This window comes from Molothrus aeneus, chromosome 20, assembly GCF_037042795.1.
Source record: "Molothrus aeneus isolate 106 chromosome 20, BPBGC_Maene_1.0, whole genome shotgun sequence".
In the NCBI taxonomy this organism is placed as follows: domain Eukaryota; kingdom Metazoa; phylum Chordata; class Aves; order Passeriformes; family Icteridae; genus Molothrus; species Molothrus aeneus.
The window spans coordinates 3,628,233-3,648,529 of NC_089665.1; the positions used below are offsets into that span (position 1 = coordinate 3,628,233).

At 46.3% G+C, this 20,297-nt stretch overlaps 1 protein-coding gene across 1 annotated transcript in view; it reads left to right on the forward strand.

The window, feature by feature from the left end:
* Nucleotides 1–1,345: 1,345 nt before the first annotated feature.
* The window catches only part of MYBBP1A (MYB binding protein 1a), a 52,645-nt gene continuing 33,693 nt past the window's right edge, over nt 1,346–20,297 (forward strand). The window contains exons 1-22 of the mRNA XM_066563362.1: nt 1,346–1,534; nt 1,711–1,806; nt 2,623–2,706; nt 3,095–3,169; nt 3,591–3,698; nt 4,525–4,715; nt 5,003–5,170; nt 5,356–5,473; nt 6,780–7,069; nt 7,711–7,818; nt 8,388–8,513; nt 9,240–9,443; nt 10,073–10,181; nt 10,559–10,646; nt 11,649–11,800; nt 12,514–12,603; nt 13,231–13,356; nt 14,049–14,213; nt 15,226–15,383; nt 16,241–16,375; nt 17,588–17,690; nt 19,954–20,085. Of these exons, the coding sequence (XP_066419459.1) occupies nt 1,346–1,534; nt 1,711–1,806; nt 2,623–2,706; nt 3,095–3,169; nt 3,591–3,698; nt 4,525–4,715; nt 5,003–5,170; nt 5,356–5,473; nt 6,780–7,069; nt 7,711–7,818; nt 8,388–8,513; nt 9,240–9,443; nt 10,073–10,181; nt 10,559–10,646; nt 11,649–11,800; nt 12,514–12,603; nt 13,231–13,356; nt 14,049–14,213; nt 15,226–15,383; nt 16,241–16,375; nt 17,588–17,690; nt 19,954–20,085 (3,015 nt within the window). The remainder of the gene's footprint in view (nt 1,535–1,710; nt 1,807–2,622; nt 2,707–3,094; nt 3,170–3,590; nt 3,699–4,524; nt 4,716–5,002; nt 5,171–5,355; nt 5,474–6,779; nt 7,070–7,710; nt 7,819–8,387; nt 8,514–9,239; nt 9,444–10,072; nt 10,182–10,558; nt 10,647–11,648; nt 11,801–12,513; nt 12,604–13,230; nt 13,357–14,048; nt 14,214–15,225; nt 15,384–16,240; nt 16,376–17,587; nt 17,691–19,953; nt 20,086–20,297) is intronic.

Genomic DNA, 20,297 nt, shown 5'->3' on the forward strand with positions numbered 1-20,297 from the left:
AGGATAGTGCTGGATTTTATTGCAAATTACGACAACGGGCTGTACCCGAGAGCTTCACAGTGTCCTTAAAAAATACCATTTGTACCAGCTGGTTTGTCTCCTTTTGCCAGGCCATAATTTAATGTTTTCTAATAAAACCACACCATGGATTCTCATACGCTAACCAACAGTGCCTACGCCTCGTGTCCCTGACCCCGCGCTGCCGATCCCGGCTCACCCCGCAGGCTTTGCCGCTCTGTCCCGCTCCAGCCCCGCGGGGACAGGATCCAGCCCGGATCCTGGATCGCCGCCTCCCTCCAGGGACACGAGCCGGGTGAGAGAAGCCCGGGAGCCCCTGGGGCAGGGCAGAGGAGGCTGATTGAGTCCTGCGGAGGAGCAGGGCTGGGGGCCAGGGAGGGAACGTGGCACTGAGGGGAGCGGGGTGTTGTAAAATGTGGAATATGTCAAGATTATCTTAAGTAGTAACGTTCTTTAATGTAAGATCTTTGCATGCTTTCAGCAAGAAGGAGACGCGAGCCGTGGGGCAGGCAGCAGCCAGCACCACTTACTCAAGGACATCCTGGAACTAATGAGCATTAAGGATGTAGTAAATTCGGATTTTGGTGTACGTCTGTGTATACTTTGCTAATTTAGGAGAAGACTCAAGGCCCATATATCCTATAGCTATCTTCTATGTTCATTATAATTCTAAAGACTCTGTGAAGACCCTTCCCCTCAGCATGTGGGCAACTTCTACAAGTTAGCTGAGGTTATGCAACTTGTAAATTACTAATCAATCCCGATATATGGGCAGTACTTGGAAAGTTAGTTAACTCTGAACTGAGTATAAACAATGGTATGAAAAGCCCGGTGGGGTGTGCTGGATTTGTGGAACACCACGGAGCACCACGGCTCGCGCAACTCTGAAATAACCCATCAATGTGTCCGTCGAGTGTGTCACGACTGGCTTGCGGCACACCGGGAAAGCAATCCGAATTTGTGGGATGAGGGCTTGAGGGAGCGGGGTGGAAAGGGCAGCCATGAGGGGAGCGGTGTCTGAGGGGACAGGGGTGGAAGGGCGGCCATGAGGGGAGCGGGGTCTGAGGGGCCGGGAGGCGCTGGGGGGAGCGGGCTGAAGGGTCATGAGGCACTGGGGGGAGCGGGGCTGAAGGGTCGGGAGGAGCTGAGAGAACGGGGCTGAAGGGCCGTGAGGAGCTGAGGCACGGCCATGAGAGGAGCGGGCCTAAGGTACCGGGGGGACTGAGGAGAGCGGCTCCCGCGGCGGCCGAGCCCGTCCCGCGGCGGCCGCGCTGCCCCGGAAGAGGCGGAGCGGGCGGGCGGCCCCACGTGCGGCAGCGGTGGCGGCATGGCGGGGATGGAGCTGGGGGAGCAGACGGAGCCGCGGGGCGGCGGCGCGGCGGTGACCGACCCCCGCGGGGTGCTGCGGCAGGGCCGCGCCTTCCTCGACTTCTTCTGGGACATCGCTAAGCCGGAGCAGGAGGTGCGGCTGGCGGCCACTGAGAGCCTCCTGCGGCACCTGCGGGAGGGCAAGAAGGTGAGGCGGGGGCCGGAGGGTGCGGGCGGGCAGTTCAGAGCTCCTCACACGGCTCATCCCTCCGCTCCCCGGGAGAACGCGGCAGTGCGGACGGGGCACGGGCCGGGCGCGGGGGTCTGGCGGCCGGGCCGCGCTCGGAGCAGCCCGGACACCTCCCAGCTCGGTCTCTCTTGCAGGATGATGAACTCAAGTACACCCTGAAGCGGCTGGTGGAGGGACTGGGAGCCACCCGCGAGGCCGCCCGCCCTGGCTTCAGCTTGGCCTTGGCGCAGGTCAGTGCTTCCCAGCGCGGGTCAGAACCGTCGGCAGCCTCTGTCCGTGCTTGGGGTCACTTTTGCTCTCTGTGCAAGGCTGGAGGACTCCCTTCTGTGCACATGGGAGGGAAGGCTCTCACAATTACCGTAATTTTAAATGGTGCTACTCTGCTTTAGAAACTTACAAAGTTATGAAATATACCAATATCACATTCATATTACAGTATTCAGTCCTGCTTCAAGGACCATCCTTGATTTACAAATTTTGACCAAGTTTTCAATTATTTTGCATTTAGTACTATTACTGCTGCTTAAAACTGTTTTGCTCTTGGTCTTGATTGGTTGATGTGGGATATCTGCCCTTCCTCTAGACCAGATTGCTCCAAGTCCCATCCAGCCTGGCCTTGAACATTTCCAGGGATGGGGCAGCCCCAGCTTCTCTGGGCAATCTGTGCCAGGGCCTCCCCACCCTCACAGGGAATGATTTCTTCTTAATATCTAACCTAAATTTGCCTTCTGTTAATCTGAAGTCATTCCTCCTTGTCCTGGCACTCTGGGACTCCAGAGCCTCTCTGCAGCTCTCTTGGAGCCTCTTTAGGCAGTGGGAGAAGCTCTGAGCTCTCCCTGGAGCCTTCTCCAAGCTGCACAGCCCCAGCTCTCCCAGCCTACTTCCTGTTCTAGACATCTTTACTGATCTGGTTGTCTCTATTCTGGCCTGATAAAGCAGCACGTCTGCTGCTGTGCTGAACAACTCTTCAGCTCTATTTTAGCTTAACCCAGGATAATGTCGTGAAATGGAAGAACTGCAAACAGCTACTCCATCTCTCTCCTCAGGTTTTGCAGGCTTTTGAGGAAATTCCACTGTGCAGCATTTTGGAACAGATAAAAGAAAAACACAATCTGGAAAAAGTGAAAAAAGTAAGTCAGCTCATGGCAACATTTGCCAACTGCTACCTTAAATGAATTGTTCTCTATTCTTTGAAGTCTTGGTGTATAGTGTAGTTTTGGGGTTTGTGTTAAAGCAGATGACTATAATGAAGTAACAAATATTTCTAGAAATTGGAAGTTGACATTGTAATCTAACCCTGTTTTAGCTGAGATTTGTCACTGTGATGAAGACGTACTTTAGGACAGTTCTTAAACATTGTGCAGGGGGTTGCTTTTCAGTATGCACTCTTCCCATGGTGGGGTGTTCAAGGCAGGATTTTCCTGCCATCTTGCTCCACTGATTGTGTAGCTGTGTGTGAGCTCTGGCCTCTCAGGAAAGTAGATTTTTACCTATTTTCCTTTTTTTTTTCCCTTTCAGAAACTTGTGAGAAATGCTGCTTTTGGGAACTTTTTTGGAGTGATGGCTCTGTTCCAGTCTGGACGGCTTGTGAAGGTAACACTGCTGTCAGGTGTGTCAGTTCTGCTCCTGGGGCTTCTGATGTGGAAAGAGGATTGACAGAGAAAGGCTGGATCACTGGGTAATCAGTGCAGTGGCACTTGAAGCATCAAGTTCAGTTCATTTCTGTTGTGCCATCCATGGACTCTTTGTGCCTTTTTAAAGTCTGTTCCTGAGTAGAATGTAAGAACTGTGTCAAATAGTGCAGGAGGCTTCTACCTCTCCTGGAGGGAGGGGATCTGTTGTCATATCTGGCTGGAAAACACGTTTTTGGAAAAAGCTGAGTGATCAATCAAGAAACAAAATTGTGTTTCTTATTACGAGTAGGCATAAGCATCTAAAGAGTGGATTATCAGCTGAGCCTTCAGCTGAATTTCTGATATATGTCCTCTGCTTTTGGCTTATCTTTCCTTTGTAGGACCGGAAAGCTCTGCTGGAGAGCATCCAGCTTCTGCAGCAGCTGACAAATCACCAAACACACCTCAGAGATCTCCCACGCAAAACTCTCATTGACATCACCTCTGAGGTACAGGCACAGCGTGGGGCTTAGGGCTTGTGGGGCAGGGGGAAGAGAGGCTTTGCCTTTGGGGTCAGATTTTCCTTTAGTTTGTTCATAGCTGGAAGTTATAGGGGGTGTGGAAGAGTGAGTGTGGACTGTGGGAGCTGTTTCTATATTGCCTGTGGGCAGATGCTTGTGTTCTGGGAAAGGTGCTCTGCTTTAGCTTGGTTTGACTTCATCGTGGACAATCCCACAGCCTGTTGTTTCCCATTTCACTTGCTTGGATCATGTGCTCCTTTGGACAGATGTATGCTGAAAACTCTGAACAGCAAACCACCTTTTTATGCAGCAAACCTGGGCCTAAGGTTGAACTTTAGGCTGTTGGGAATGAAATTATGTAGGGACAAGGAGTAAAGAGCTCTGAGTATGTAGTAAAAGAATAGAGTTTATTTCCTTTTTGTAAATGGATATTATTTGTAGACATGAAGACTAGCAGTGTTAAATAAAAATAGAGAGTTTGCTTGTCCCTGGGTTGCCTGGCTGTACAGGCAGAGCAGTCAGACAGCAAGAGAACAATTGCAGCTGGAGTCAGTTGACCAGAATTGCTGTCTGATGACAGCATCCTCTCCTACTCCCCATGGTTCAGCACCTGCGACTGTCTGGCAGTCATGGACACATCCATTATTTATTTTTCATTGTGTCACCATAAAGACTATTTCTAGAGTTTCCAGAACACTGCAGGCTTTTAGTAAAATGTCCTCCAGTGCAGATACTTTAATGTGCTTACTTCACTGCAAGTTAGTAAAATGCCCTCAGCTATTTCTTACATGCTCTCACCCTTGTTCCTGTCTAGGTACCTGAAGCTGTGTTTGAGGAGGTCCTGTTTGACATCTTGCAAGGTGACCTCTCTTCAGCCTTCACATCTCCAGAGAACCTGCACCTTTTGCTTGTGGGTATGCAGAAATTCCCTGGTGTTCTGAAACCTAAAAAGCTGAAGAAGCTGTTTGGCTCATCTACTGTTGTAAATAAGGAAAATGTTTCCAGGTAAGTTCTTAAATAAGGAGGTTTAAATGAACATTATTTTTCTCTTGGCTAGGAGTGAGAGAAATGTGGTTGTGATTCTGATTCCTGCTTGTATTTGCTGCTGCAGGTGCTGCTAAGGGTTAGGTGTTAATTGTTCTGCAGTTTCCTAAGTTATAGTTGTGTCATTTCTCCCAGGGGGCACAGCCTGCAGTTCACAGAAATCTTCTGTGTCTTTCAGCAGGATGATCTAGCCTTCAGCAATTCCCTTTCAGGTCAGATCTCTCACATTATTTTATTTCTTCTTCTAGACTTGTAGAGCTTCTGAAAAGTGCTGCCAAGTCTGAGAAGGAAGACAAGAAATTGCCCGGTGTAGTGTTTGATTTGCTACAAGTTGCACTGAAGGAAGATGCCTTTGAATTGTTCTGGAATGAAGTTGTGGAGAATGGGCTATTGAAGGAGAAATCAGGACCTGTCAGGTTTGTTTTAACAAACACTCTTTGTGGTTTCCCACCTTACCCTTCTGTTTCTTGACCCAGAGGCTTTGACTTCATCTCCCTGCATGCTCCTGTACCCTGCCCCAGCACTTCCTCTCTGTCTTAGCCCTGTGTGTGGGTTTGCTGCTGTGCTTTAGCCTGAGGGAATGTTCTTTGTTCCCACTCAGTTACATGTGCTACCGATTGCTGGGCAGTGCTCTCCCCTTGCTGTCCCTGGAGCAGCTGCAGCTGGTTCTCAAAGGGAAGGTGATGCTGCGCTATGGGGAACACGTGGTAGCGACTCAGGTAGGTCTTGGAACAAGCTAAAGGCCATGTCTTGAGCACAAGGAAGTCTCTGCCCCACTTCTAGTTTCAAATCATCTTGTATAAAAAAAGTTGATGTAATTTTAGACATTGAACTCTTACTAAAAGCAGGGTTATTGTATGACCACTGGTTGCAGTGGACTGAGTATAGCCTGTGTTTGATTATCATTGCCTATTTTAAGGGTGTGGAAACTGTTCAGCACTGTCTCACCTGCTTTCAATGCTGCTGCCAAGAAAGCTCTAATGATGGGGGAGGCAGAGGAAGGGCAGTCCTCAGCAAATTGACAGTGTCATGTGTTGTCCTTTAACAGTCCCATTGCTTTTGTGTGTCCAGAAGCTCCTTTTTGTTTATCATTGTGCTGGGTGTTGCATGAACATTGGAAGACAAAGGCAAAAAGGGACAACTCATGCTTTTGTTTGTTAGTGCTTTTTTCAATAAGCACATCTGAGGTTTTAGCACAAAAATTATTTGGGATTGGATTTTGGAGCTCCTCTTCCTCTTTCCCTACTGGGAAGCCAGCAAACAACACAAACCTGTAATAAACAGAGGAAAAGTAAAAAGGGAGTACTGATAGAACTGGCTTTTAGCTTGGCTTTTAGTGGTAACACAATCCCAAACCTCCTCACATGTGTCCAGAAATAGTTGTTGTATCTTGGGAGAGAGGTCTGTGTGATCTTTTTGTATCAGAACAGCCACAGGTGTGTGGGTTTGCTCTGCAAATACTGCATACCATGGTGCCTCCCTAAATGGACCAGCTTTCTCCAGGATCTATCCACTGGCTTAATAGTTTCCCTATTTCTTACTTTTTGTGCTTGTTGCACAGTAAATTAGGCTGTGATCTTCCATGTGCTTCAAATTTTTTTTTTATTTGGTTCCTGTCAGAAATCCCTGAAGACAATGAGGTTAAATGGAAGAAGCTGCTAATGTTGTTGATAATGAGAGAATAGAAAAGATCTTTGTTTGAATTTGATTCTGGTTTTGGGGTTTGTTTTGTTTTGTTTCTTGATATAGGCTGTTTGTTTCGAGAAGTAAATGCTGTTACCTTGTACATCCTTATGAGATTCTGGTGATTGTTGGAGATGGAGCTAGACAAAGCTGGAGTCTGATATTTACTGGCAGTTTTCTTCCTGATTCCACTTTTTTAATCAACAAGGGAGTAAAGAAACCTGATTCACTTGAGAGGTCCCTTCCAACCCAGGCCATTCTGTGATTCTATGATTTTTATTTACAGAGCCATTCAGTGTGAGTGTGAAGTTGCTGACCTGCTTCTTTGACCATGTTTTTCAGTCTCCCCAGGGATTTAAGTTTGCTGCAGAAATGGAGGGATATATAGATACATTTCTGAGTGGCTGCGATGACCCAGAGAGGCAGCTGGCTGTGATGATGGGCTTCTCTACCCTTACCAATCAGGGCAGGCCAGTGTTGCTGAGTGCTTCCAGGGTAGTCAGACACCTGCAGGCAGTGGCCTTGCAAAAATACATCTGCTGGCTCAAAGACATGTTCCTCAGGCCAGACTTGGACTGTTGTTTAGACTTCTCAAGTAACCGGCAGAAACAGAACCGGCAAAACACAGACGTGTGAGTACCTGGGTACTGCACCTTCCTCTCAGCATTTGCTGTTTCCCTTGCCATGGGTTGACAATTGTTTATTTCCTCTGTCTCAGAAAGTTTAGCCCCAGCATCTGACTCTTTCACTGGGATAAAATTCAATTCTGCAAATTCTGCAAGCATATTGAGAACCAGCCAGCCTGCCCAAAGCAGACTGGATCACCAAAAGAGCCTTTTCTCTTCTAGTCCTGCCAATTGCTTTGGAGAATATGTCTGGTGGTTTCCTCTTTCACTACAGCTTCTCAGGTCTTTCTAGGAATTGTGCCTCCCTTTTATTTGTGTGTTAGAGAGGCTGGCATTCAGGCCAGGTAATGTGTTACCTGGCACCTATAAACCTCACTCTACTGACTGCTGCAGTTCTTGAAGTGCTTTTTGCTCATCTGCAGACTCTCTGTGGGATAAATAGATCACCTTTTGCATAGTAAAAAGTAAACTTGAGAAGATTATATCTCTTCTTTTGTACCTATTGCTTTGTTACTACGTAACTTTGCCAGTTTTAGTGTAAAGCCTCTAAATATCTGTAAGTCACCTCTTGATGCAGTGGATTGTGCAGTGTATTTATGTTGGGTTAGTGGTCAAACTGCTGATTGTGCCCACCTTCTTATTCAAAGAGCACAACAGAAGATTGCTCGATTGAGAAGATGGATCATGCACAGACTGGTTAGCATCATTGAAAGTGCCACCAGAAAAGAAGAGAACCTTGTGATGGACATTGCCAGGTGAGACTGATGTAAAGACACATGTGTAGCTCAACAGCAGTATTGCAGATAAGCTGTCCCCATGACACTAGGCAAATCCAGTAGTGGAAATGCTCCATAACAAATCATCTAGGAGAGACTAGGTTTTGTTTTCAAAATACCTTCTGCATAATTGGACTAACCTGTGTCCTAAGTAGTTGGCATTTAAAATCACATTAGTCCCATTTATTTTCAATAAATTTTCCGTTCCTGCTTGCCTAAACTGCTTGAAGATACTATTTTTAACATCAGGTCTTAATAAGTATTTATCTGTCACTAAAGTGCCTTGTAGAGTATGACCCACATCTGCCAGTCTTAGTATTGTGTTTTGTGGCCTTAAGAGTTGGTGCTTCAGTTTTGAGAAGTCCTGAGCAGCTTTTTCTCTTCTTTACCCTGTGTATCTTGAGAGAACAGTCTCATTGTAAATAGTGCTTTTTTCAGTGCTTGGACTTCCTTGAACGTGGAGCTGTTTGGTTTGCATGCATGGGCTGATTTTGCTTTGTTATGACCAATCTGGGTTTTCATTCTGTTCCTCTTTCTGTGTGTTCTAGGTTTTGCTTCTTCCATGCTTTCTTTGTTGCTAAGAAGAAGAATTCCCAGGTAGCTGAAGCCAGTGTCCTTCCATCAGAGCCCCTGAATGAACGGGATCATACAGAGACAGAAAACTACTTCTTTGGGTAAGGGTTTGATTGCATGCTTTAAGCTTGGAAATTTCTCTTTTTTCCTGAGGATAAGATGAGCTTGTCAGGGCAAGAGGTTTGGAATGCTAGGCTGCTATTGGAACATTTCTTTGACTCTAGCACCAGGAAATGGCTTTTTTTATAGAGATGGATTTTTCAAAGATTGTGTTTTGTCCATGACAAATGAGTGTATATGGGATGATGAGTATATGTGAGATGATATGGCAGGTGTGGAGTTGAGCTCATACTGCTTTTCCCCATAGTATTTCCATTGCCTCTATTGCAAACTGGAAGGGGAAGAACCCAAGAGGGAGGTGCTGGGGTTGTGCTGGTGGATTTCTGGCCACTCTGTGTGTGAGGTGCTGGTGACTCCACAGCCCTTCCTGTGCTAAGGAAGATAGAGTTGGTAATAGATCCTTTTAGATGATTGCCAAACCTCAGTAGAAGGAAAGCAGAGGACATGGTGGGACACAGAGTGAGAAGCAACTGAGATTAATAGTGTCCTTAAGAGCACTGGATGGCTTGGGACCACCAAGGTAATGAGCTTTTCACTACTATCTTGGCTGGATGTGTGGGTTGAAAGTTGGGCACTGTCAGCCTGGGCTGCAGTGAGTGACCAGAGCTCTGGGATGAGAGTGCTTTGCTGCTGGGTATTATTTTAGTAAGTAGGAGCAAGCCATTTGGTTCCTCTGACAATAACATGGTGGCTGTCTTTCTTTGCAGGTTACTTCAGACATTAAACACCCTGCCTGTTTTGGGGGATACAGCAAAGGCTGCAGCCTTGAGAGAGAAGCACGTCCATGGTGTGACTGCAGATGGAAAGCTGTGGATCTTTCTCCTTGTGGAGTATGCCAACAAGCTGCTCTCCACTGAGCATGTCAAAGCTGTGAAACCTTTTACCAAGGAACAGAGGGATATCTGGGAGAGGTGAGATGCTTGGGAAACTGGGTGCTGGGTTGGTGAAGTGAGAAAGGTGGGAGCCCTGGTCTTGGTTTCTCTTTAGAACAGTAAAAGAGATGTTATGTTCTCTTTGCCTCGTGATGTTCTGCTTGCTGTAGCACAGCATTTCACAGGCAGTGCCAGTTGTTTTTGTTCCCTTTGAGTATCCTGCACCTGACTGGGTTTCAGAGTATCTTTCTGTTTCTTTTCACCCCATTCCTTTCTTTCTCTTCCTTCTATGTGTTAACTATGTGATCTTTTCTATGGTCCTTCTCCCACACATGATTGTAACCATCTGCTTATCTTTTCTCTTAAAAATGCCTGTACAGACTTCTCAATGACTCCTTTCTGAGAGTCTTTTTGATTCCCCATTAAGGTCTAGCCTTGGCTGTGGTAGTAGGAATGTAGTCTGTGCACAAGTGCAGTTTTTTTATAACCCACATTCAGTCAGATACTATTATTGGGTTAAGATTGTGTACTAAAAGAGTATCCAATGCCAGTAGATGAAATGTTAAGTACACAATACAGTACTGTAGTTTTGGTCATGTTTTTAGTCTGGTCATACAAGATGATTTGCTGTTGTAGTTGTGAAAACTCAGAGAGGTTTCTTTTTTCAGAACACTTCAGTCTGTGAAGAATCTGCAGAAAAAGGAAAACAAATCAGACAGTGCCAAAGTTGGTGCTTTCCAACAACTTCTGCTTTCAATAGCCATTCATCTTTTCAAGGTAAGATCTCTGATGAATATTTCTGTAGCATAAAATAGCCTGATAGCTGGGCTTTCTGAACACCAAGATGGGGAGTTCCTCTGTGTTCAGAGATCCAGCCTTTCAGAACCTCTGGCTTCTGAAAACGGGCAACTTACACTGTCTGTAGACACATAGTGGGCAAAGCTTGGCCTGACTATTAGTTCTGCCCTTGATTTGCTGCTGACTGGAGCAATTTTTACTTAATTTCATGGATTTTTTTTGCAAAAGAGTTGTAGTTGTTGATTGTAATATTTGTACCTGTTTAGAGTGGTCCTTAGATTTGGAGCATGTTCCTTCTGTTGTTGTTGGTAGTGGGGAGTTCTGAGCCTGTTTCCTGTCTGCTTGTGATCAAACAGAATCAGTCTGAAACAGTGGAGGTTCTGAGTGACCTTCTGAACTGCACAGAGAAGGCATTCAGCAAAGAAGCCAAGAAGAAGAGGGCTGGTGAGTCCTCCCTACAGAAAGAAAGGGAGTGGGATTGTTAGTGAAGCACTCTGCATTGCTTCTGGCTTGATGCACTTACCCCCAGGAGAATCCCTTCTTCATTCTCTTTCCATTCTAAGTCTTGTGCTCCAGCTCTCTGTGTGCACTGTCAGCGGGTTGTGTTCCTGTGTGCCTTGGGAAGGAGAGCTGAGCTGCACAGCTGCCCTTGTTTGGGTGAGCACTCCAAGGGAGTTCGTTCTCCTTGAGGCACTGTTCTGTGTGGGCCAGTGCCTGGTGGTGACCTGGTGGTGTCTGCCTGGCAGAGCTGTGGGCTCAAACTCCCAGCAGGCATCAAACATGTTTCCTTCTTAGCTTGAGTTCTGAGCAAGCTAAATGTGTCCTCTGTGGAAACACAGCATGTTTGGAGATGGAGGCTGATCCTTGTTTAGGGCCTGTGGACCTCTAGGTTGGGACCTGACCAGGAAAAAACTTGGCTTGATCTTTTGATTTCCTCTCCAACTGTGGTCTTGTTCTCCTGAAATCTGTGTAAATCTATTTGAGGACACTGAAAATAAAAGCTGTAATTCTTTGGTGGTTTGGTTGGTTCTAGAGCGGGATTCCCAAACTTTTGGACTAAAGGATGAATTTCAAATGCCATCACTTTTCATGGGCTGCTGTGATTTCACTGGAAACACTATAAAATGCACATACTTTTGCTGACCAGCTGCTTTAATGTGACCAAGTACGTGCCAGGCAACTTGCAGAACTGCTAATCTAAGTAATGATTTAATAAATAGTAGCTTTTGTTACCTGGTAAGCCTTTGCAGTGGTCAAAAGACCATTTCAAACATGTTTCTCTCTGTGGTTTCTTCCTCCCTGCCTTCTGCTCTGTGTTGCTGAGTGGTACTTTTCAGAGTCAGCTAGAAGGACAATTTTAATTTTTATTCCTTGGTGAATTTTTCTGTAGTTTCTTACTGATATAGCAATGCCTCTTCCTGTCATTGTTTGTTTGTTCCTGTGCAGACAGCTCAGAGCCAGGATGGGTTGAGGTGATGGTGGAAATCCTTCTCTCCCTCCTTGCCCAGCCCAGCCTCCTCTTACGTCGGATTTCCAAGAGTGTCTTTGTGTGGATTTGCCCCAGCCTGACCAAGAGGGGCTTGCAGCTCATCCTGGATGTAAGTGAGGCACTAGCAGGGCCTTGTGCTGTTTGCCTGTTTAGCCCCTAACAGATGTATGTACAAGCATGTCTCAATTTTGGGTTTAATTTAAAGTCTACTTGATTTAGGAACTGTCCGATGATGTGTGCTACTGAATTTGAGCTGTAATTTAGAGAGTGTTTAGGCTATTTTTTGTTTCTGTGGGGGAGGAGTTTGGTTGTTTTTTTTACAGGAGCCTGAGATCTGCTAACTTCAAGCTGTATTATTTGATAGTTTTAGGCTGAAGAAATTCCTGGGTCAGTTTATATAACTAGTAGATTTTATATGTGAGTATAAATGGTAACATTTCTTTTTTCTAGAAAGGTGCTTTTTTCGTAGAGGTCCTAAAAATAAGTGACACTAAAAATCTGAATTGGTCAAACCACTAAGAAAGGTGATGCCTACTTAGAAAATAATATGTGGATTGCTAAAATGGGCTGTCAGGTACTTTGTGATGAACCTAATACTTCATTTGTAACAAACCAAGGTGTGTGATGCCACCAGCATCTTCAGTTTTCTCCACCTTTTTTGTTACTTACAGAAAGAACTTGGCATGTTAATTAGCAGAAATTGAATGCCCTTACTTAAAATTCCATTATTCAGCTGGTTTACTGTGCTGAAGTTTCTGTCTGTTGTACACAGGAGATGGTTAAAAACAAAACAAAAAACACAAATCCCTTTTTTTTTTGTAGGTATTTGACCCTAACCAAGAGCAAAATGAAGAAAGTGCAGTCGTTGTGATGGAAGAATCAAACAAAAAGACCAAATCTGCCCAGGACACGGTAATTGTGCCATTGCCAGTTACAAACACTCCTCATATCCTCAGTATTTAACGGTTCTCCTGAGCTGTGTTAATAGATGAACATTTTTTCTCTACTTGAGGAAAATTGCTGTCGCTCTATTAAGGTTTATTTAGAAGGTTCCACACACAAAAGCCTTGTTAGAAGTGCATGCTCGAGTCTCTTGGCCTGCAGTTGTAGGTGTGGCTGGTTGAACAGATGCCTTTCTGAGAAGAAAGAGCTGCATCCTGAAAGGAGCACAGGCCTGGCCTTTCTGCAGCCACAGACAGAATCGTGGTGTGGTGCACAGCCAGCTGGATTCCAGATCTCACGTTTTTAGGACTGTAGATATTCAAGTCATGAAGCATTACAGGCATCAGCAGAGAGGAGGGTCAGATGGGAGCTGTTCCTTGGAAGCTTCTCTTTGATGCTTATTTAATGTGACAGAGAAGTCTGTATTATATTCCACTTTAGCTCTTGTGGAGACCTGGTACCCCGTTATCTGAGTGTCTCTACTTGGATCTGAGGGCTAGAAGGAAGGCAGGAGAGATGGGGAGGGTTGAGGTTTTATTTCTGAGAATTGAGTTGGGCTTGTGTGGTGGGCTCAGGAGATGAACTTTCCTTCCTTAGGATGAAGAAGGAAGTGAGGACTCCTCGGATGAAGACAACACTGACAGTGAAGATGAGGAGGGTGAAGAAGTTGATGATAATTTTCGCAGTCAGCTGATGAAAGTTCTCCAAGGAGGGAATGCTTTGGTATGTTTTCACTGCCTACCTTGGTACAGATACCAGGAGGTTGGGGTGGTGAGAGATGATCTAGTAACCCTCATCCTGCCTGAACTCACACAGTCTCAACCCTTGCATCCATCTTTGTATGGCACTTGAAACACTCATGATCTTAGGTGAGCTGTGGGAATAAGTCACTTGTCCTTTTATTTATTGTTCATATATCTTGAGCACTTTAGCTTGTTCAGTCTAGCCTGACACAGCTTGTGCTCCTGCCTGTAATAAATGAGATTGATGAGAGCTAAAGCACTGAGGTACTGTTACGTGTGTTGGCTGGCCTGTGTGGAGGAGTGTTCCCTGAAGGCCACTCTGGAGACTTACTGTAGCAGTGATAGAGTTTGATTTAATGATCCCAATAAAGGCTGCAGACATAGCAACGTATGAACCTCTTTACTGAAGGACCAACAGCACAGAGGGAGTCAGGTCAAAACCTCAGCCTCTTTCCTCTCCTGATTCTCTCTACATGTTAGTGCTGTGCAGCCAGATTACCTGATGGGAGATATAAGTGAGATTTCTCATGGGTCTGAGCATCTGTGTTCCCTCCCTACAGTATTATTCTGTTACACCCCTACTTGAGTCTGGTCTTGGCTCTAGCTCCCTCCCCGCTGTCCTTTTGAAGTGTAAGAGTTGATGTGTTCGGTTTTCTCTCCCAAAATCAAAAGGAAGAAGATAAGAGTGATGAAGAGCTTGATGATGAGGCTATGATGGCTCTTGACAAGAACATCTCAGCCCTTTTTGCTGAGCAGCAGAAACGGATCCAGGCGAAGAAAGATGAGAAGGACAGAACGCGGAAAGAGAAGATCCTGCGGAGGGATTTCAAGGCTAAGGTGGGAGAGAAGCGTTTGTGTGAAGACCTCTGCCTTATAGCATGTCACTTGAAGCCTCTGCATGCTGTGAGCTACCTAACACTAAACAGCTTGGACATTCTCCTATGTCATGAGCCCCTGGAAGCTGGGACTGGATTGTTCTGGCTTTGTACAGCACCTGGCACAGCACTGTTGGGCTCAGTGATTGGGGCTTCACAGGCCTGTTTGAAAACCAGGATTGTGCTGTCAAAAAGGGCATCATGGTTTTCATTTGCTGATCTGAAATGCTTAAATTGATAAGATCCTTTCCCCCAGCTACCCAAAGATCCCAAGAGGGATCTTTGGGTCGCTGGGGGAACCCAAAGATCTCCCAGGACAAGCCTTGTATTCCTGAAAGCATGAAGTGCCTCGGGTCATTTTGCAACATGAGCTTTTTTTGCCAGTAAAATTGGGGCTTTTACCAAACCCCCTGGTCGGTTGTGACTGTAATGCTGAGGTCAGGCCGCCTGGTGTCAGCATGGACCTTCTGGGACATTCCAGCACCCAGGGACAGCTCCAGCTGCTCCCAGACAAAAACGGGAGTCAGGAGTCAGTTAGCCAAGCTGAATAGTGAAGTGAGCCAGTGGCTCTACTGCATTTCCCTTTCTGTAGATGCTGTTCTATAAAAAGGCTGATTTTATGCTGGTGCACTGTCTGTAATTCAGGGGGGCTTGCAGGAGTGAGATCTGTCAGTCAGTGCTGCTAACAGGGACCTGTGCCAGGTGACACTGATTCTTTTAACTGTTCTTTCTAAATGGTGTCACTGCACAAAACAGAGTTGGAACCAACAGACAACTCCCAATCTTCAGTTTCAAATTTTAATTTTCAGTTTCCTATGCCTTAACAGTAGAAATGATACCAGAATATGTACAGATCTCAGCTGTAAATGATTTTCTTCAGCCCTCTCCAGCTGCTCCTACTGGTAGGTGCTCTGGGTAAATCCATCTTGTTTCCCTGTCTGCTGTACTCCTCACATGGATAACTGTGTTTGCAGGTGTTGGATCTGATTGATGTGTTCCTGGTTAAGCAAGCAGAGAACCCCTTGGTGTTTGATATCATTGAGCCCCTGCTTCAGTTGATTGAACAGTGCATGAGCTCAGACTCTGACAAGCAGGAGGTGGATTTCCTCCAGAAAACAGCTAGTATCTTCAAGTAAGTGTCCTTAGATCTCCAGGTAATGGACAATGGCTTTTGATAAACATCTGTGGTATTGGTTGACCACTAGGAACTGCTCTTTCTAAGGTTGAAGGCAATTGCTGTGCTTAGAGATTGTGTAGGTTAGATTACCAGCACCACACACATACACAGTGCTTAGTCATGACCTGCAGAAAAGGAATTAGGATCTGTATTTTCTAGGCTAAAGGACTTGAAGTGTCAAACCTGTTTGCAGGTGGAAGCCTCAAGAACAAACACAGGTATTGCAGGTATGGAGCCGTGTCACTGAATACCTCCATGGGCCTCTGACCTCTGGGTCAGACCACAGAACAACTCCCAAGGCTGACAGAGTTGCTGCTGTGGAACAAACTCTCAACAAGTTATTTCTGAGACAGGCAGAATGCAAGTTCTCTGTTAGGGCCAGAAGAGAGGGATCATACCAGCTTGAGACAGATAGAATGCATAGTGTGTCACATCTGTCCTCTGTGCACCACTTCTTGACATCCTCAGCACTCTCTAAAGCATTTTCAGTGCTGCTCTCTCCCCACTTGAGAACCAGTTGTGAAGTAACAAGCTTGAGGTAGTCAGTCCCCTTTGTGGGAGCTCTGAGGGAAAGTCATCTCTGAAGCCTGAATTTGTGCTTGAAGGTGAGGAGTGTTCAGAGTCCTCACCTTTCTTGCCACAGCCATGTGCTGCAGGGCTTGTCTGCTGAGTACCTAGCTAGCATTGCTTGTTACCACTCACTGAGTTCTGGTTTTGCTCTCACTCACCCTGACAAGTGCTAAGTGCTCCTGGCCATCTGCTCCCAGAGCTCTGTCTGTTGGTGATGTTTGTGTTTGTTTCATGCTGTGCAGGAACTCGCTGTGCCGCAACAAGCAGTACTGCAAGAGAGTGGCCTCCCTGCAGGAGGATGTGCATGCCTTAGTGCAGAGACTGGTCAAGAAAGCCTGCAAGCACACTGACTCTGCAGTGGCTCTCTACTACTTCAGGTGAGTGTTCACAAGGAGCTTCTCTACTGATGCTGTGACATCTGAGCAGGTGTGATGTTGTGTGTTTAGAGGTCTGGGAAGCAAGAACCTTTCAGAAGGCTTCATACCAGCATCTGTGTCTTGCATAAGGACTAGTCAGTCCTGACAGTCTGAAGCATTTTCAAATATGTCTATTTTTTGGTGATTGTCTTTTATAGCTTCTGTGATACAGAAATGGTCTGGTACAGTGCTGCTGCTGGGAAATGCTTGCTTGAGGCTTCCTCTGGGAGTAATGCAGTGTGTGTGCTTCAGTGGGGGATGAGTGTATTTCCTAATTAACCTGTGATGATTGTTCTTTAAATGTGGTGTTTACTGTCTCCATGATAGCACACTGAGGGCAATAGCCATTGAGTCCTTCCTGTACATGCCAGCATTTTCTCCTTTGCTGTAGAATACAGGAAAATTAGGATAAGCCAGATACATATTTGTTAGAAAGATGAGTGATCTTGCTGTTCTGTAGAAAGGAGTGTTATTTACCAGCAGGCTCTCTTGTGACATGCAGCCAGTTTCATGAGGGTTTTCATACTCAATCTGGGATTTTTCAGCTCAGCTGTGTGTGCAGTGGGTACCATGTTGCATGGTCAACCCAGTGCCATTGGACATTGTTGGCTCTGCAGCACATCTCCCCCATGACTGTGCAGGAACCGTGGTACTTCTGGCAACCTGGGGCTGGCTGTGTGTGCTGCACAGTTCCCTGGCAGCTTCCCAGCAGTGGCAGTCCTCAGTGGAGCAGTGCCCACTAAATTCTGCATTTCCCACAAACACAGAGGTCTGCATGCTGTCCCAATGGAGAGTTCTCCAGCCTGAGTTCTCCAGTGCGTGGCAGCTGAGGCTGAGGCCATGCTGTAGCACTGGCTGAGCTGTGCAGGCTCAGAAATCCTGGGCAAGGTGCAGAACTCCTCCAGCAGTGCCAGTCAAAAGCATGAGCTTGAGGAAGCCAGGCTGACAGTGGAGATATCTGACTGTGATGACACACAATGAAATGATTCAGCTTCCTGAGGTTTCTTTGTCTTTAGGTCTGGCCAGAGTGGGTTAGACTGAGAGGTGGGACCCTCTCAAATTCTGTAACCATCTTTGCTACAGAGTAAGCTGCCTGTGCCTCTTGGCCTCTGCCCTTAGGTAGCTTCACTGTGGCGCTGTGGTAACTGCATGTTCTCCCCTTTTCTTTTATAGTGCCTCATTGTACCTGCTCAAAGTGTTGAAAGGAAACACATCCTCAACTGCTCCCCCTGAGCCTGAGAAAGAGAGTGACAGCAGAGCAAAGCAGGCATGTCAGGTAAGACATGAGGCTGCTCCTGAGGCTGTGTTTTTGCCAGTAAAGCTGCATTACCTGGTTTTGCAGGTGGGCCTTCCTTGTTCATTGTCACTGGGCCTGCTGCTTGCAGGTACCTGTCTACCTGATTTCCATGACACTGAAAAGTTCCCCATCCCTTTCTGGCCCTCACCCTCCTGGCTTTCACCCTTTCCTGCCTGCTTGCCCGTAGGCACAGGGGCTGCTGATTCAGTGAATCTAGGTTGATGTCCAAAGAAGCTTCATGTGTATTTGTGCTTTCTCCTCCCTGATATGCTGTTTTTCCATTAAACTCCTGGCAGTCACTCTTGAGTTTTTTCCAGAGGCTGCTGAGGAGCAGGAAGACACACAACAGTGGTGGATGAGAGTAAACTCCTATTCCCCTGAGGTTTGGGCTAAGGTGAAAGGTGAAGAGTATTTGGAGCAGCCCTGATTTCAGTGGTAGTTGTTTGGAGGGAGACTTCATCTGATTGTGCTGCAGGTGTCCATTACTAGGAGACCCTTAGTCTGATCCCCTTTCACCTACTGTCTCTGCTGCATTTCACAGGTCTCAGAGTAGGTGACCCTTTATATTGGGCAGCCCACTCCAGTCACCTCCACTAGAAACTTAGCAAGCAGTGTCTCAGTCTCAGCAGCTGACCCTGGCCTTGCCTCTGAACCCCTCACATTGATCACAGGAATTAGTGCCTTCATCTTGCTGACATCTTGTGGGGTAGAAAAACAAACAGAGCTCCCTCCTGGAAATTACACACATGGAAGTATTGCTGGAGGCTGAACAGACAGCCAGTGTTTCTAGGGCTTAGGGAGAGGTGGGGGGTGTTAATCCAAGTAGCTCCTGTGCAGTGCTGGGCCTTTTGTGAAAGAAAAACAAAATGGGAGATCTGGGGAGAATATAAACAACATCCTTGACTTTGAGGCTAGAGTGAGGCATGCTTCACAGCATCCTTGTGCAGTTTCACAGGGAAGCCTCTTATTCCAGTGGGAGCAGTGCTCTGGTCCTGGCCAGGCAGGGCAGAGCCAGCAGCTGACATGAGCTGCCAGTTTGAGGGAAATGACAGCTCAGCTCATGTCATGCTGCTGATGCTGACTGACATTGTGTTGAGGCCAGGGAGGTTTTGCAGTGGGGAACCAGAGACAGAGGTGTTGTGTGTTTCTAGTGAGCTGTGCTCTGTGAGCATAATTTGGAGCTTTTTGATAAGCAGGAAAGTGGAACTAGAGCAGACACTAGGATGGAGTAGCCAAATTTATGGAAAAGCTATAGAAGAAATTTTTTTAGTAAATGTATGCATGGAAGGAGAAATAAATTGTTTCCTCTGCAGGTGTGTGTATCAAATAAGTGCTAAATAGAGACACTCACCTAGAAAAAACTGAGGTCATATTTCAAGACCCATCTTCCTTGTTCTACTTTAGCCTTTAGTGTTCAGCTGCAGTAGCAGTGTGAGTTTGACCTGGGAACAGCACACCACATTAACTTCACTTTAGGTTTCCATGAGGCTGTGGAAAAATTCCTTGGGCAAAGGTTCACTACTGTGAAGATCACAGCTTTTTCCTCCTGGGCCCGAATTTTTCCCTCTTCCCAAAGAGCAGTTCTTCCCTGGCAGTGTGAGAACAGTCAGGAATGTTGGGATGCAGTGCTCCACACTTGGCTCTGCAGTGACTCCTGTTTATTTAGATTCATGTAGCCTGAGCAGGTCTCAGCTGGTTGCTGTGTGTCTGGGATTCTCGTTCCCCACCAGAGGGGGATATTGGAGCATGGACACAGTTTTGGGATTGCTGGATCCCTGATCAGTGCTAGGGCTTGTCTGTGGAGTACCTAGGAGTCCTGGACATAGGTGCTAAGTGTATGTAGATACAGATATGTCCATACACTAAAATATACAGATACAAGGAGCTCTTCAGCTGAGAACAAACACCATGTGCACAGCCCAGCTACTGCAGGATGGGCTTGCAGTGCCCTGGGAGCCTTGTGTACTAGACATGCCAACCACAAAGGTAGAGCACAGCCCCCATACTACATGGAGTGTGTGTAGTCCTGCTAGGAAGCTGTGCTGCCCTTCAGTGACAAGGTCATGTGGGAGAGCATATTTGGGGCCCACTTGGCTGTTTATTCATGTTTCTGTGTCATATCTCAAGCATAACTAGTTGTTGGGAAAACCTCTTAGAACTGATGAAAATTAATTTATTCATGGTTAGTGAATCATTCTTGTGTTTTACTGGAAATGCTTTTATTTTGTTTTCTTCCCTCCAGCTTTTGAACCCAGGCTGTTTGAATGTGAAGAAGGTGGCTGCTATCTATCAGCAGGCACTGACCCAGTTCCTCAGCAAAAGGAACAGTCCCCTCACATGCTCCATGTTCCATGATCTCTTCAAACGTTTCCCAGTAAGTGGTGATGGCTCTGTTGTCTTCTGGTGCCTCCAAAGTATGATTATAATTCTGGGCAAAGTAGGGAGAGAAACTTCTCTGCTTTATTGCAGACTTTTGAAATTGCTGTGAGGTTCCCTTGGATTTTCACCTGCTCAGACTCTTAGACTCAGTTTTTATAACAACACTGGAGGAGGCCAGGATCTTATTTATGGTTTGGACTGGGATAC